Source organism: Astyanax mexicanus, chromosome 18, assembly GCF_023375975.1.
Source record: "Astyanax mexicanus isolate ESR-SI-001 chromosome 18, AstMex3_surface, whole genome shotgun sequence".
In the NCBI taxonomy this organism is placed as follows: domain Eukaryota; kingdom Metazoa; phylum Chordata; class Actinopteri; order Characiformes; family Acestrorhamphidae; genus Astyanax; species Astyanax mexicanus.
Window position 1 is genome coordinate 39,265,717 of NC_064425.1, and position 16,515 is coordinate 39,282,231.

At 37.9% G+C, this 16,515-nt stretch overlaps 1 protein-coding gene across 2 annotated transcripts in view; it reads left to right on the plus strand.

Annotated features, from left to right (window-relative positions):
* plppr4a (phospholipid phosphatase related 4a) overlaps positions 1-16,515 on the plus strand; it is a 68,134-nt gene that overhangs the window by 9,213 nt on the left and 42,406 nt on the right. For both annotated transcript variants that reach the window (XM_022674646.2, XM_049467149.1), the window contains exon 2: positions 15,824-16,009. In XM_022674646.2, the coding sequence (XP_022530367.2) occupies positions 15,824-16,009 (186 nt within the window). The remainder of the gene's footprint in view (positions 1-15,823; positions 16,010-16,515) is intronic.

Consider the following 16,515-nt stretch of genomic DNA (forward strand, 5'->3'; position numbering starts at 1 on the left):
GTCAGCTTTATGAGGTAGAGTCACCTGGAATGTTCAGCTTTCAGTTAACAGCTGTGTTTAACTCAACAAGAGTTCATTACTTGGATTTATTGTCTCTAAATGTGTTTGAGAGCATCAGTTGTAAAGTTGTGAAGAGGTAGAGTTGGTATAAAGTGAATAGCCCAATTTAAATAATGTTTTAATCCATATTATGGCAAGAACTACTCAACTAATTAAAGAAAAAAATACTTTAAGAAAGAAATGAAGGTCTGTCAATCCGAAAACATCAAAAATGTTATGATGGAAGTGGCTCTCATCAGGACCAGCCCAGGAAAGGAAAAGCAAGAGTTTCCTCTGTTGCACAGAATAAGTTAATCAGAGTATTTATGGAGTGAATTTTGTGCCAAAAGTTTTACGTAAAAAAATAAAATCCACAATCAAAATTTTAAGAATCAAAAGTAAAACATGTATGTTGCAAATTCAAAAGAGAAAAAATATATATCAAATATATATATTTAAATATACTTGGTTATTTTATTATTCTTTGCACTTATTTGAAAATTATTTTAGTTTGGATTTTGCCAGTCTTTGCTTTCATTTTTGGATTTTTTTGGATTTTCTGTGGATTTTTGTGGATTTTGCTGCTAAAGACTTTTGCTTCTGGAATCTCTCCTTTGCTTCTGCTTCATTTTTTTGGTTCTGATTTTTGGCACACTTTTCACGGGTGGGCGGGGCTTAGAAGAAGGCGTTCCCCTTTAATCTCTATTGGTCACCTACCCTGAACTCTCGTCTGAGACAGACCACGCCCACCCCGCCAGCTTCAAGCGCTCTTCCAAACATGGCGGAGCGAACGGGGTTCAGCTCACAGCAGCACCAGCAGGTACTTTTCCAATTAAATTTCATACAGACGTTATGTTTAATGTTATATTTCTTTTTTAAGTAAGTGTTTAACTCTATTAAGATGCTCATGTTAGCGGGGTGTGCTAAATATCCATGCTTAAATTATACTAGTTAGTTAGTGAACACTAACCTACCTAGTCAGTGAGTTAGCTAGTTAACCTAGGTCATCTGGTCAGTGAGTTAGTGGGTTAGCTAAGCTAGTTAGGTAACCTAGTCAGTGAGTTAGCTAGTTAACCTTAACCAGCACTTACTTGGCTTTACCCTGGGGCATAATAACTAGCTTAGCTAACCCACTAGCTCACTGACCAGATGACCTAGGTAAACTAGCTAACTCACTGACTAGGTAGGTTAGTGTTCACTAACTAACTAGTATAATTTAAGCATGGATATTTAGCACACCCCGCTAACATGAGCATCTTAATAGAGTTAAACACTTACTTTTAAAAAAGAAATATAACATTAAACATAACGTCTGTATGAAATTTAATTGGAAAAGTACCTGCTGGTACTGCTGTGAGCTGAACCCCGTTCGCTCCGCCATGTTTGGAAGAGCGCTTGAAGCTGGCGGGGTGGGCGTGGTCTGTCTCAGACGAGAGTTCAGGGTAGGTGACCAATAGAGATTAAAGGGGAACGCCTTCTTCTAAGCCCCGCCCACCCGTGAAAAGTGTGCCAAAAATCAGAACCAAAAAAATGAAGCAGAAGCAAAGGAGAGATTCCAGAAGCAAAAGTCTTTAGCAGCAAAATCCACAAAAATCCACAGAAAATCCAAAAAAATCCAAAAATGAAAGCAAAGACTGGCAAAATCCAAACTAAAATAATTTTCAAATAAGTGCAAAGAATAATAAAATAACCAAGTATATTTAAATATATATATATTTGATATATATTTTTCTCTTTTGAATTTGCAACATACATGTTTTACTTTTGATTCTTAAAATTTTGATTGTGGATTTTATTTTTTTACGTAAAACTTTTGGCACAAAATTCACTCCATAAGTATTTTGGTTTGTTTAATACTTTTAAGTCACTACATGATTCCTTATGTTCCTTCATAGTCTGAATAACTTCAGCATTCATTTACAATGTAATAAAAAATATATAAAAATAAATAAAACATTGAATAAAAAGGTGTGTCCAAACCTTTGGTTTTGTACATTTTGATTTGATGATGCTGATGATGCTGTATTTCTGTTGCTATGGTATGTGATCAGTGCTCACATGATGCAGTATTTAAGTCACAGGGACAGATACTGTACTGAAGTAGCTCCACAGAAAGCATTGATCCGTCACTGAAGGGATGCACTTTGTGTCTTATGGTCCCTTTTATCACACTCTGCAGTGAGGCGACAAGAATCGTGAGTTAGAATGCCACTGTGATTTTATCTTTTATGAGTTATGGTTAATATTTTATGACATGTTCTATGATATATTTCACGCTTTAGCTGTGTTTTACTGAATGATGTAGTGATCTTTTTCACATCCATCTGTCTGTGTGTAAAAAGCTTTAAATATTATCATGACTGGCTAAGCAGGACTCCACATTTAATCATACACATATATATATATATATATATACAGTCACGTATTCTCGGTGCTGAATGCATTGATCTACAGGATTTACAGGGGTTGGACAATGAAACTGAAACCCGTGTCAGTTTAGTGTTGGAGGTTTCATGGCTAAATTGGAGCAGCCTGGTGGTTAATCTTCATTAATTGCACATTGCACCAGTAAGAGCAGTAAGAGTGTGAAGGTTCAATTAGCAGGGTAAGAGTAAAGTTCTGCTCTAAATATTGCAATGCACACAACATTATGGGGTTCAAAAGAGGACAAATTGTTGGTGCACGTCTTGCTGGAGCATCTGTGACCAATACAGCAAGTCTTTGTGATGCATCAAGAGCCACGGTATCCAGGGTAATGTCAGCATACCACCAAGAAGGACCAAACACATCCAACAGGATTAACTGTGGACGCTGTAAGAGGAAGCTGTCTGAAAGGGATGTTCGGATGCTAACCAAACTTTAATATCGTCCAATATAAACAGAGTACATATAAAAATCACTTTTTAAATGACAGTTTTATTTAATAAGGGAAAAAAATATCCAAACCATCCTAGCCCTTTTTTAAAAAAGTGTTTGTCTCCCCCATAAATTAACTATGATTTACTACATTTTTGGAAAAAGTTCAATTTCACTATTGACCACAACAGGCCTGATTACTGCCAGGCCTGTAGAATCAATAAATCACTTAAATAGAACCTGTCTGACAACACGAAGCAGATAAAAGATCTCAAAAAGCAGCACATTATGCTGCAATCTAAAGAAAACTGATCAAAATTATTCCAGAAGGACATGGACAACTCATCCAGGAGGTCACAAAAGAACACAGAACAACATTTAAAGAATTGCAGGTCTCACTCGCCTCAGTTAAGATCAATGGTAATGATTTAATAATAAGAAAAAGACTGGGTGAAAGTAGTATCCATGGGAGAGTTCCAAGGAAAAAAACACCTCTTTCTTTGGTATTTGTTTTTTGGGTTTACTCCCTTTAGTCTCCCCTTTATTAGGTAAAATACATTCTATAAAGGGTTTAGGCAGTGTGTTTTGGATCATTCAACTAGTTTGGTTGCATTTTTCTTTAAATTGAGAGACAATAGTACACCCTGCATAAGGTGCATCGTGACCCCGTGACATCGTTACACCCTGTCAACAGTAAATTTTCACACCTTGTGTCTGCATTGTTAAAATAGCATTAAATTTTAGGAATAAATCTACACTGATGGGGTGGTGGTCTGAAATTATATTGGCGGCAGAAAACCCAGGTGCTCCACTGACTGAAATAACCCTAGTGCACTGTACACCCCCGCTCGTTAAACACACACACAATGACACCCTGCCACAACAATACACAGAATAAAGAATAAAATAACATTGCTGTTTCCTTAAATGAGCTGCAGGTGTATCTTCAAAGCATGAACAAGCAGCTAAGTATTCTCTACTGAAATGCACAAAGCACCGCACTGTTAAGATACGAATGCGCCAAAGTCAGAGCTCACCTGCCTCTTAAAGGGAATGACAACTGAATGGTTTATTTAGTGTTACCCCCAAAACACATTGCAATGTCCTAAAGAAGAAAGTCGTCACTGGTGTACTAAGTAACATATGTCCAAGACCAAGAAGAACCACAGCAGTTGATGACAATAACATTTTGAATGCTGTAAAGGAAGAGCCTAAAACAACTGTTAGTTACATCAGCAACAACCTCTAGAGAACAGGAGTGAAGGTATCAGTATCTACTTAGTACACCAGTGATGACTTTCTTCTTTAGGACATTCCAAACAACTGTATTTTCCATCCTCTCTCAGCCTCACAGTTGCTTGTTTTTCACCTTCAAACAGCTTTCTGGTTTTCTTGATGGTTTCTTCTTTAACTGTAAATGAGTAAATAAGTCTGCAAAGATAAAACACAAATCTGAAACTGAGCGTTCAGACATTCAGCGCTATTTATTGTTGGAACAATCAATGTAACAGGACACACCTTTGCAACAAAACACACCTGACAGTCACTTGATTGGCCTCACTGTTCCAATACTTTTGGATGAAGACTGTATTATATAAATCTAACAATCTAACTCAATTAAAAAGCATTGATTGTGCAATTAAAAAGCAGACAATGTACAATTTTGGAAGTATTGAGCAATACAACTTAACTAAATTGAATCTATGTGTACTAAATCATCATCTAACTCAATGAATCAAGCAATTTGTACTGGACATTATCTGTTGTGTTTTTTTGAGCCACCACAAAATGGCAGCCTCCCCAAAATAGAGCGCTGTAGGACATTGTTTCAGATACAGCCTACAGTCTGCAGTTTTCCACGGCTGTTTGTGCACATTTGCTGTGCTTCGTTTCAAGCCTCCCTCCGTCACTGTCTGCCTCTCTTTGTCTGGAATAAACACTCCCCTCGCTGGAGTCTGACCCTCTAGTCTGGACCCCGCTCACGTTCTACACCAGGGATGCAAGCTGGTTCTGTAAGGTAGACATTTAACAATGCCACTGTTTGAGCGGTGGTTACTGATTCAAACCAATAAACAGCTATTTTTCTTTATAGTGCTTTCTTGAATGTATCTAATTGAGCAATCCCCAAAATCTATTGATTAAAAGAAGCTCATTGCAATCTTACACCCCAAGAGCGTGCATTGTTTAAATAGCAACAGTGCTTGTGAATATATCTACACCAATGGGTGTGTTGCTTTGGAAATTTTGTGTGTTCAGGTTCATTTCTGGTGTATTGCTATCTTGGCATCAGAAAACACAAGTGCACCACTGATTGAATACAACCTAGACAGATATCTATCAATCGAAGAAGGTTCATTGCTATCTTGGCAGTGAATTGTCAACACAGATGCACACCCAACACATGTACATCCCCGCTTGTTATGCACACATGGAAACTGTTGTCAGCTATGCAAATTTTTACATCAACATCAGGTCAGGTCAGTTTCCTCTGCTAAGAAGCATCGGACACGTTCAGGTAGCTGCGCCCCAGAAATAGCAATCCGCCAAAGTCAGAGAACACCTTGCTCTTAAAGTGATGGCGAGTGACACACTGATTGGTTTACTTCACATTACACCCAAAACACCTAAACCACACTCATGATGAGTTAAGTGAATTAGTACATGCCTTTTCCTGTCGTTACAACAGTAAACATACGCCGACATGCCTTAAATCAAGCTACTCAGTGTGATTTTTTTAATTCTGTGGCCGATTCTGTGAATCAATTCACAAATGACAAAAATTGATTTTCTACATAATACCTGTAACTGAAAATGTAACAATGACAAGATGCAGCATGTAGAATTTAGAAATGTGAAGGTGTAGCATCCCTGACTCACTACAGAGCTCAGATACACTCTTATATCCTTTCAAAAGCAAGGCCACTCCCACTGCGGGGCTTCAGAAGCTCCACCCACACCGACAACATCTGTTAACTTCCACTCCAACATCTAAATCTAAATTCTTTTACTTCTTTTTACTTGCACTTACTTGCAATATCGTACCTTCACACCAGGTCCGTTTTCTCTGCTGAGAGAAGCTTCGGATATGACCAGGTAGCTGCGCTGTTAAAATAGCAATCCGCCAAAGAGAGAGAGCATCTGATTGGCTTATTTCTTATTACACCCAAAACACACTCATGATTAATTTAGATAATTAGTACATGCCTTTTTTTGTGCTGCGAGCCAAGCAAGGAGTACTTTTTCCGCCGTAATGATAGCAAAGACACGCTGACATGCTCTAAATCAAGCTGCATCATGCCACAGTGACAGCTCACCTAAAGATCTCTACAATAGGGCCCTATGTGTTCATTTAGAATAAATCTTGATCTAAAAAAAAATTTTATGTAGTTTTTTTTTTATTTTTTATAAAATTTAGACTTAGACTTCCTTTATTGTCATTCTTAATCCACACGTGTATGCAGAACGAAATTTCGTTGCATTGACTCGCCCGCAAAAAAACAGAAAAACAAACAAAAATATATATATATACATCTACACATACATACATCTACACATATATACATCTACACACATATATAAACACATACACATGTATGTGTCGTGTACATACATACATACGTACACATACACACATATACACACCCATACATACACATATTAATGTGTTATGTAAGTAAATGCAAAAATATCTGGAAATGTATCAGCATAAATATTAAATATAGTTATATCAAATAGATACATAAATGTACATCTACATCAATATGCATACCTCTAAGGTAGTAGCATAAATATCTATGAATAAAAAGTGACTTGTGAAATTAGAAATATGTAAAAGTATGTAAAAGTAAGTAACTAGTACTCAGTTTGGCGTTTTCTTAACTTTTTTTTTTTTTTTTTTTTTTTTTTTAAACAACTATGCTGGGAAATAAAGGGTGTTTTCTGATTATGTTTCATGTAGAGATGCACCTTGTAAAATAAGCAGCACTATTAGAAAATCTGATTAGATTAGATAATCAATAATACTTTAAATAGCGCTGTTAATTAAAACAGGTTTAATCGAATCCTCCCAGCCTGCCTGGGAGTCTGGTCTCGTCTCATCTGGAGTCGTTTCCAGTATCCACAGTGCATCTGCAGTGATGAACTGGAACTGGCACGCTGAGGCCCACATCACGCTTAATGCACTCGCGCTGTCCGGCCGTGTGAATGAGCTGTAGCTGAGGGAGTGCTGTGTATGAGTCTGAACGTGCCGAGGCAGTGTGATTAACAGCGCTCAGCAGCTAAAAGAGCTCTTTAATTTAGCATTAAATTACACTTAAGGTTTGATGAGATGCTGAGGTTAATATATAAAAAAAAATTAAAAATGAAAAAAAAAAAAGAACCCGGCCATTTGTCGACTTGGATCCGTTTCCGCAAAATTACAAATGTAGGCCGAGTGCACAGATTGGTCCCCGGAGGAGGATGCTCCTTTTTGATCATTCCTTCAGACGGCTATAAATGGAAGAAGGGGAGATGCTGAGTTTAGGCTCTCCTGTGTAACACTGTTGTGAACTGGGTGTGAGGAAACAGTGGGCTCTAATTTAGTGATCTATAGCTCACAGGTCAATTGTGTATCGCACGCCGTGGTTTAGGGCATGTTGGTGTGTCTTTCGTAGCGTGAAAGTACAAAAAATACACCTTGTGCAGCTCAAAACGTGCAAAAGACATGTACTAATTATTTTAATTAATCATGGGTGGGGCATGTCTCGGGAATAACATGAAATAAACCAATCAGTTTGCCAGTTGTCATTCCCTTTAAGAGCCAGGTGCACTCTGATTTTGGTGTGTTGATATTTTAACAGAGCAGTGTTTTTGTGTGTCTCAGCAGAGGATATTGAACAATGTTGTTTTATTCTTTATTCTGTTTATTGTTGATGTAAAAGCTGGGTTTGCGTAGCTGACTGTTTGACAGGGTTTTAATCAGTCAGTGGAGAACCTGTATTTTCTGCTGCCAAGATTGAATCACACCAGATATTTACAGATTTGAACACGCCTCATATATGTGGATATATGTGGATATATTCCTAAACTCTGACGCTATTTTAACAGTGCAGGAACAAGGCGTGAAAATACACTGTTGATGGGGTGTAAGATAGCAAAGAGCATTGCGACCCGCCTTGCACAGGGTGTACGATAGGGCCTGTAGTGTTATACAACAAAAGAAACAGCTCCAACAAAGTTCAGAGTTCACCTCAAGCACATTCCACAAATTGAGGACAGGTCAGGACTGAAGGCAGGACAGTCCAGTACCTATACCTTCTTCTTCCACAGATGTATTAAACACAGAGTGATCTATTTTAAGAGTTTATTTCTTTTATTATTGATGATTATGGCTTACAGCCAATGAAAACCCAAAAATCAAATCAGTGTCTCAGAAAATTAGAATATTATGTAAAACCAATTGGTACTTTTGTCAGTGTGGGCAGTGTGCCAAGTCCTGCTGGAAAATGAAATCCACATCTCTATAAAAGTTGTCAGTAGAGGGAAGCATGAAGTGCTGTAAGATTTTGTGGGAAAACAAAACTGCACTGACTTTAGACTTGATAATAAAACACAGTGGATCAACACCAGCAGATGACATGTCTCTCCAAACCATCACTGATTGGTGGAAACTTCACACTAGACCTCGAGCAGTTTGGACTGTGTGTCTCTCCACTCTTCCCCCAGACTCTGCTCCTTTGATTTACAAATGAAATGTAAAATTGTAAAACTGATGATCAGTGATGGTTTGGAGAGACATGTCATCTGCTGGTGTTGATCCACTGCCAAAGATCGATGTCAGTGCAGTGTTTTGGTTCATGGATTGCCAAAAAATTTGCTAAAAAAGCCAGGTGGTTGCTAAGGTGTTGCTATAGTGTCTGTGATTGTTGCTTAAGTATTGATAACCGGTTACTAAACTGTTGCTATTGTATCTGTGGTGTTGCCAATTGGTTGTTATCATAACCAAGTCCTAAAGCCAGGTTCTAGTATAGTGGTGTGTCACTTTGTACACTTTGTGATGCAGCATTAATACAGAAAAGGACATAGAGATCTTAAAGCATAATATGTTGTCTTTTAGATCACATCTTTTCTGAGGACTCCAGCAATGCACAGATGCACTGATTTATTGATATGCACAAGTTTTTTAGCATTCCTTTAGATGGCAACAAATGACAAATGACAGAAGAGCAAAAACCTTCAAAAACCTTGCATCTCTAATACAGCATCTTTACAGCACAAGTCAGTTTGGAGCATTTCTATTGGTCCATTCGTCAGGAAATTATTATACAGAGTTAAAAAAAAAATAAAACCAACTGTCAGTTTGGATTGCATTCAACAACAAGCATATTGGTGAGGTCAGGATGTTGGATGGTCACCATCCCAACTCATCCCATTTGAGCTGGATTGGATGGAGCAGTTTCACTCCTCCACAGTTTAATGCTGGGTGATTTACGCAACTAGTGCCAATGGCGTCACATTTATTTATCGGCTCAAAAGCCAGGTGGTTGCTAAGGTGTTGCAAGTTGTTGCTAAGTGGTTGTCTGTCAAGGTGTTGCTATGCTGTCCATGGTGGTTACTAAGGTATGATATATGTGCAGGAATGATACATGCTTATACTTCTCACTATTTTGTAAATGAATGTAGTAGAAGCAAAAAGTCGTCTGAAAACGAATGACTCCAGTAAAGTACAGTATAGATAACCAACATTTTTACTTAAGTAGGGTAATATATCAAGTATTTTTACCTTATTACTTGACACTGTGAGTGAACACAGTGGTTAAAAACTCCAGCAGCACTGCTGCTGTATCTGATCCACTCACTCTACCACCAGCACAACACACACTAACACCTCATACACCACCACCACCATGCTAATCAGTGCTAATCACTGCAGTGCTGAAAATAAAAACCACCCACCACCCAAATAATAATAATAATAATAGCTGCTCTGTGGTGGTCTTTCCTGTGGGGAAATAATTAGAGATGGATGGGTGTAGAGACAAGGATGAGATCATAATTCTATGCTTGATCAGTGTATAAATATTAATGTATCAGAGCTGTACTGAGTCCTGTGTTTGAGCTCAGGGCTTTCTCTAGACTCTGACCCATTTGCTCCAGCTTAGTAAAAGTCTTATTTTTTCTTAAGTAGACGGTAAAGCACTTCTTTTATGTGCTCAGATAAAAGTGTCTTCACCAAATGACAAAACGACAGCTGCAAACATCTGTGGAAAGAAAAAAAATAGTCTTTCTGCTTTGTGATGAAAGTAAAAATGATCCAGAATGAACAAAAAAAAAAACGCATCTTGAAGTTCTGACATCAGTCAGAATGGTGCTGGAAGAGACGGATCAGTTTGGCTGAGTCTCGGAGGAGGTGTTCACCTCCCTGCAGAGGAGATGATGACGTGTCCTCCTCACACTCAATTGAAGTTAGCGTTCAGTCGAATGTTCAATCAGATGTAAGCCACTGTGAACTCAAACTGATTCATACTGCAGCTGGAGCTCCTGTTGTTTTTTTAAGCCTTAGTTTTGGAGATGGACAATTATCTGCCAATAATGATGATATACAGTTTATAAACTTGATATAACTGCATTTTTTTTTTATTTGCACTATTAGGCACACCATATTATAAAGCTCACTATCAACGAATCTCTATTATCTAGTCTATTTTCCTACATAAGGCGCACTGGGTTATAAGCAACAACTAGTAAGGAACAGGGGTGATACCATGTTTTCCTTCTCAGAGGTAACTTAAGTAAAGCTAGTAAAGAAAAGCTAAGCTAAGCTAAGTAAACAAACCAATTTTTAAATTTTTAAATTTCACAGATTTCTCTCCTAAAAACAGCTTGAGTACGTGAATGAGTATAGTGTAGGGGTGTGACGAGACACTAATATCACGAGACGAGACGAGACGAGACACGATACTGTGTTCACGAGAACCAGACGAGACGAGATTTAAAAATAAAATTCCTAAAAAAAATCATATAACGCAAACTTAACAGACTGGTTTCTCTCACACATTGATTTTATAAGAAATAGAAATAATAATAAGTAAAAATAAAAATAAAACTTTTCTAGGTCTTATATAGTGCAAACAATAAATGCAAACCACAACCAGTCATATTAAGACTATGGTTTGTGTTTTTTTTTCTCCTAAACCTCCTAAAATACCGTTTATTGTTTCCACTGGAAAAAGGCAAAATGCAGCCTATGCGACACATAGGGGCGCTGCACTAAAGGGTTCGCCAAATGAAAGCCCCAAATACATTTTCTCTCAGGAGAAACAGCCAATCAGCTTGCTGGTTTTGCGGAGCGCGGTGGGCTTGTAATGACAGAGCGTATCTCCTCCACCCCCTCCCCCCTTCCAGGGGCGCTGATTCTATGTTTGCATACACCACAAACAGTATGTAGTTGCACTCCTGCTGTGTTGCCAGATCCCGCTTAAAAAGTCCACACTAACCTATTTATTTCCCGCGAGACAGGTTAAAGCTTGACGAGAAATATCGTCACGTTTTAATCTCGTGAGATCTCGTGCCATGAGATCTCGTCACACCCCTAGTATAGTGCTTACATTTTATACAGTAAGCTTAGATTTCCAGATTCCACTAAAGCTGAGTGCAGCAGCATTAGCATTAGCGGTTACCTCGCTAACCATGGTTAGCGCTAGTAAATGCTACCAACCAGCGCTACACTAAAGAACACTTAATTTCCGGCAAACTAGGGTGTTATTAGCTAGCGGTTCGTCCCACATAGGTTGTTTTAACACAGTAATCGCGCAGACTACAGTCTAATATGCTCGCCTCTGAATGGTGAAAGAACTAGCGCTGTTAATGGCTAATGCTAATGCTGCTCCAGCAGTGCTAGCCGGGGTTAACAGCAGGTTACAGGCTGATAAAACTAATCTCTAAATGGTAAAAGAGCTAGCGGTTAGCAGCTAATGCTGCTCTAGCACTATAAGGTCCACCATATTACAAGGCTCACTATCAATAAATGTCTATGTTTTTCTTCTCGGAGGTAACTAAAGTAAAGCTAGTAAGTAAAGCTAAGTTAAGCTAAGTAAACAAAACTGTAATACTTTTAAAAAAAAATATTTTAAATTTAAACTACACAGATTTCTCTCCTGAAAACTGTTTATTTGGGTAAGTAAAGTGCTTCCGTTTATTTACAGTAAGATTAGATTTCCAGACTCCACTAAAGCTGGGTGCAGCAGCATTAGCATTAGCGGTTAACCTCGCTAACCATGGTTCCGGTAAGCTAGGGTGTTATTAGCTAGCAGTTCATCCCACATAGCTTGTTTTAACACAGTAATCGTGCAGGCTACAGTCCAATGTGCTCGCCTCTGAATGGCGAAAGAGCTAGCGCAGTTAATGGCTAATGCTAATGCTGCTCCAGCAGTGCTATCCGGGATTAGCAGCAGGTTAACTCACCTCAAATTGCGAAAGAGCTAGCGGTTAGCAGCTAATGCTAATGCTGCTCTGGCACTATAAGGTGCACCATATTATAAGGCTCGCTATCAATGAATGTCTATTATCTGGTCTATTTTCCCATATAAGGTGCATCAGATTATATAAGGCGCATTATGCCACACTAGTAAGTAACAGGGGTGTCGCCATGTTTTCCTTCTCGGAGGTAACTGAAGTAAAACTAGTAAGAAAAGCTAAGTTACGCTAAGTAAACAAAACTGTTTCTGTACTAATTCTTTAAGCTTGGTGCAGCAGCATTAGCATTAGCAGTTAACCTGATTTCAGAAGAAACATTGAGTAAGCAGGCGTCCCATCACTTACTGATTTTCTTTCTTTATAAGTCAGATTTTGTTCTGTATCTCTAAATAGTCATTACTGTAGGACAGTTCCTCAGTGCCTCGTGTGGCCTGAGGGTATCAGGACAGTGTTGTGTAGCTCTTCACTTGGATCTTCTACCCAGCTTCAGGCAATACCAGGTTAACTCCGTGACAGAGACCCAAAAAAGCAGAAGACCCACCACTGAGCCTGTGAAAAAGCCATATGCATATTCACCTCACTGTGACCACGGCCTTCTGCAGCACCAATCTGACCTCCTGCTGAACCAAACACTGCAGCAGAAGTGACAGCAGCTTCAGGGCATCCAGGCCAGTCAAGTCACTTCTTAGCTTTTCACAACTGTGATGCTTAGTAAAGAGAGTATAACCCCAAAATCAGTGTAAGATATCTTTAAAAATGTATTAATGTACATCTATTTTAAAGGTCATGGTGAACATAAGGCTTGTGTTGTGTACAGTAAAGTTGTGAGTGGTATTAGTGAATATAGTAACTCTGTATTGTAGAGCTTGTTGGTGATAAAGGTCATGGTGATCATAAGGCTTGTGTTGTGTACAGTAGTAAAGTTGTGAGTGGTATTAGTGAATATAGTAACTCTGTATTGTAGAGCTTGATGGTGGTGATAAAGGTCATGGTGAACATAAGGCTTGGGTAACACTTTCTATGAATGTCATCTTTATTAGACGCTATAACCATATTCATAACATATTGTAATGCATTCATAAGGCATTATACACATGGCTATAAATGTTTATAAAAATGCATAACCCATTTTAGCCATGTTTGTTAAGCATTATGACCTGTGATCATAAAACATTATAAGTTGTGCTTATAATATATATATATATATATATATATATATATATATATATATATATATATATATATATATATATATATATATATATATGTTAAAATAGTATATATCTATCCTTAATAATCTAGTCCTACAACAAAAGTCTGGCACTTTACTTAGAGCGCACAAAGACCTGTTATAATACATTATAATTGACTATAAGACTATAAGAATAATTTATAAGTGGTTAAAATATATTTATAAGATTATTTATGGTGTGTTTATAAGTTGGCTATAATGAATTATACATTTTTATAAATATGTATAGCCATGTTTATAATGCCTTATGAATGCATTATAATGTGTTATGAGTATGTTTATAGAGTCTTATAGAGATGAAATTCAAAGAAAGTGTTACCAAGGCTTGTGTTGTGTAGAGTAAAGTTGTAAGTACTAATAGTGAATATAGTAACTATATTGTAGATTTCTCTGATTTGATTAATTAATAATGACAATAATGATGATTTTGGGGAGGTTTTGTTTGGTCTGCTTTAAACTGGCCTACATTTCTGCTTTGACAGTTCTGAAGGATGCGTGTCTGCAGGGAGCATCCTGTAACGCCAGTTTATTTTTGGTCTGAGCTGATTTTGATGGTCATCATAGCAACAGTAACTAAGGGGAGGCGGGACTTTGTGTCAGTAGATTGTAAAGAGGCAGCTGAGGCATATAAAAGAAATGATCTGCCAGAGCTTTGGTTGCCTCAGTGTACGTCCTGCAGCACTGAGTATCGATGTGTGTGTGTTTTTTTTTTAAATGAACCACAGTAAGAGTTTGTTTAACCCTGGAGTTTTTCTCAGCATCTAATCAGAAATCAGATGTCTTTTATCCTTCATAATCATATTATTTATAGCTTGTTGAATTCTATTTTTTACTCTTCTTATTTTTCTTATTAAAGGAGAACTCCGGTGTAAAATTGACTTTTGTTTTAGTAAAACATAATAAAAGTACTTACCTTTCATGAATTGTACATCTTCGTTCTCCCACAGCTTTTCAAGATCCAGAAATTTTAACAGTTTTTCCAAACACCCTTCAGACTGGGTGACATGGGGCATATTTTTTTCCATTAATCACCCAGTCATTAGGACTCCCCCTATCACTAGTGATGCCCCAACACACCAGGAGGGTGAAGACTAGGACATGCTTCCTCTGATACATGTGAAGTCAGCCACCGCTTTTTTTCAAGCTGCTGCTGATGCAGCATTGCTGAGTAGCATCACAGCACACTTGGTGAAAAGCGCAGCAACTCGGTTCCGATACATCAGCTCACAGACGCCCTGTGCTGCCGACATCACCCTAGGAGTGATGTGGGGAGAGAGCGCCATCTACTGTAGCCACGCGAAGGGAGCAGGGCCAATTTTGCTCCCTCTGAGCACCCTCTCAGCTTGATGGCAAAGCTGCACGAGTGGGGGTTCGAACCTGCGACCTCCTGCTTATAGTGTCAGCGCTTTGCTTTAGATCGCTGGACCACTCGGCGCCCACCTTTTAAGAGTTGTTGTGTACTTATGGAAAAAACAAATGTGAGATTTTTTTTTATCACTGTACTTCATCTGTTAGACATCTTATTCTTCTCTTCACTGCTAAAACTGAGACTTGAAACTGAGTCCAGTGTTAAACTGAGCTGAAGGTGCTGTTGCCATGTGGGTCAGCCAGAGTCTTTTGATGATGTAGGAAACAGTACTCATCGCTCTCTGGCTTCATCTGTAATTTCTCTAAAGAACATATTTCTACTTGTAATATTTAATAGAGTAGGTAATAGAGTTTTATAGAGTTTTCTGTGTTTCTGTGTCTTTTTCTAGTTATTATGATGATGAAAGTGTGAAGGAGCTGTGTGTAAGTGTGTATAAATGCTATAGTAGAGAGAGAGAGCAGTAACACCACCTGTTGCAGTTCTGTTTTACTACAGACTAAGGCTTGGGAAATTGATATATATATATATATATATATATATATATATATATATATATATATATATATATATATATATATATATATATATATATATATATATATATATATATATATATATCAATATATATATATTTTTTCAAAGTTCAGTTTATTTAATCTCTATTTTAGCTGTAAGCTATTAACAAATGAACCTTTAAACTTTTTTTTAAACAAAATGTAATTTTTTTGTTGTACAATATACTCTTTACAATATACTTTACTACTTTAACATTACTTAAATGACTTTTTTCAATTTTTAGTTCATTTGTTTTTCTGTAATATTTAACTATATTAACTCCTTTTTATCTCCTGCAGCTCCCGATCCTGGCCTCCTCTGTGGTCAGCCTTTACTTCCTGGAGCTGACGGACATCTTCAAGCCTGTGCACTCAGGCTACAGCTGCAACGACCGGACCCTGAGCATGCCCTACATAGAGCCCAACAAGGAGGTCATCCCGTTCCTCATGCTCTTCAGCCTCGCCTTTGCTGGACCAGCAGCTACGGTTAGTGCAGATCTTAGTTATTCACATATTAGATAAACGATTACTGATCCTAAATAATCGACACTCTGAGTTTTCTATGTTCAATTTTTTTCAGAAGGAGCAAAACGTGATTACTTACAATACTACTGTCACCACTTAGCAACCACCTGCTGTCAGAAATGCTGTAGGAACCAACTAGCAGTTCCTTAGTAATAGTCTGGAAACAGCATCCTAACAATGCTGTCTAATACCACAGCAACCACCCAAGCAAGCCACAAGTCACCTCTGAAATGCTGTAATACGGTTTAGTAAAGTGTATACATCTTAACATACAGCACCACAGCAAGCACCCTAGCAAGCCATGTGTAATACCATACCAACCACCTTAGCAATCCCCTAGTCTCCTTCAAATTACTGTAATACAATCTATTAAAGCATATAAATGTCGGCATATAGCACCACAGCAACCACCTAACAATACCCTACTATTCCTGTCTAATACCACAGCAACCACCTAACAATACCCT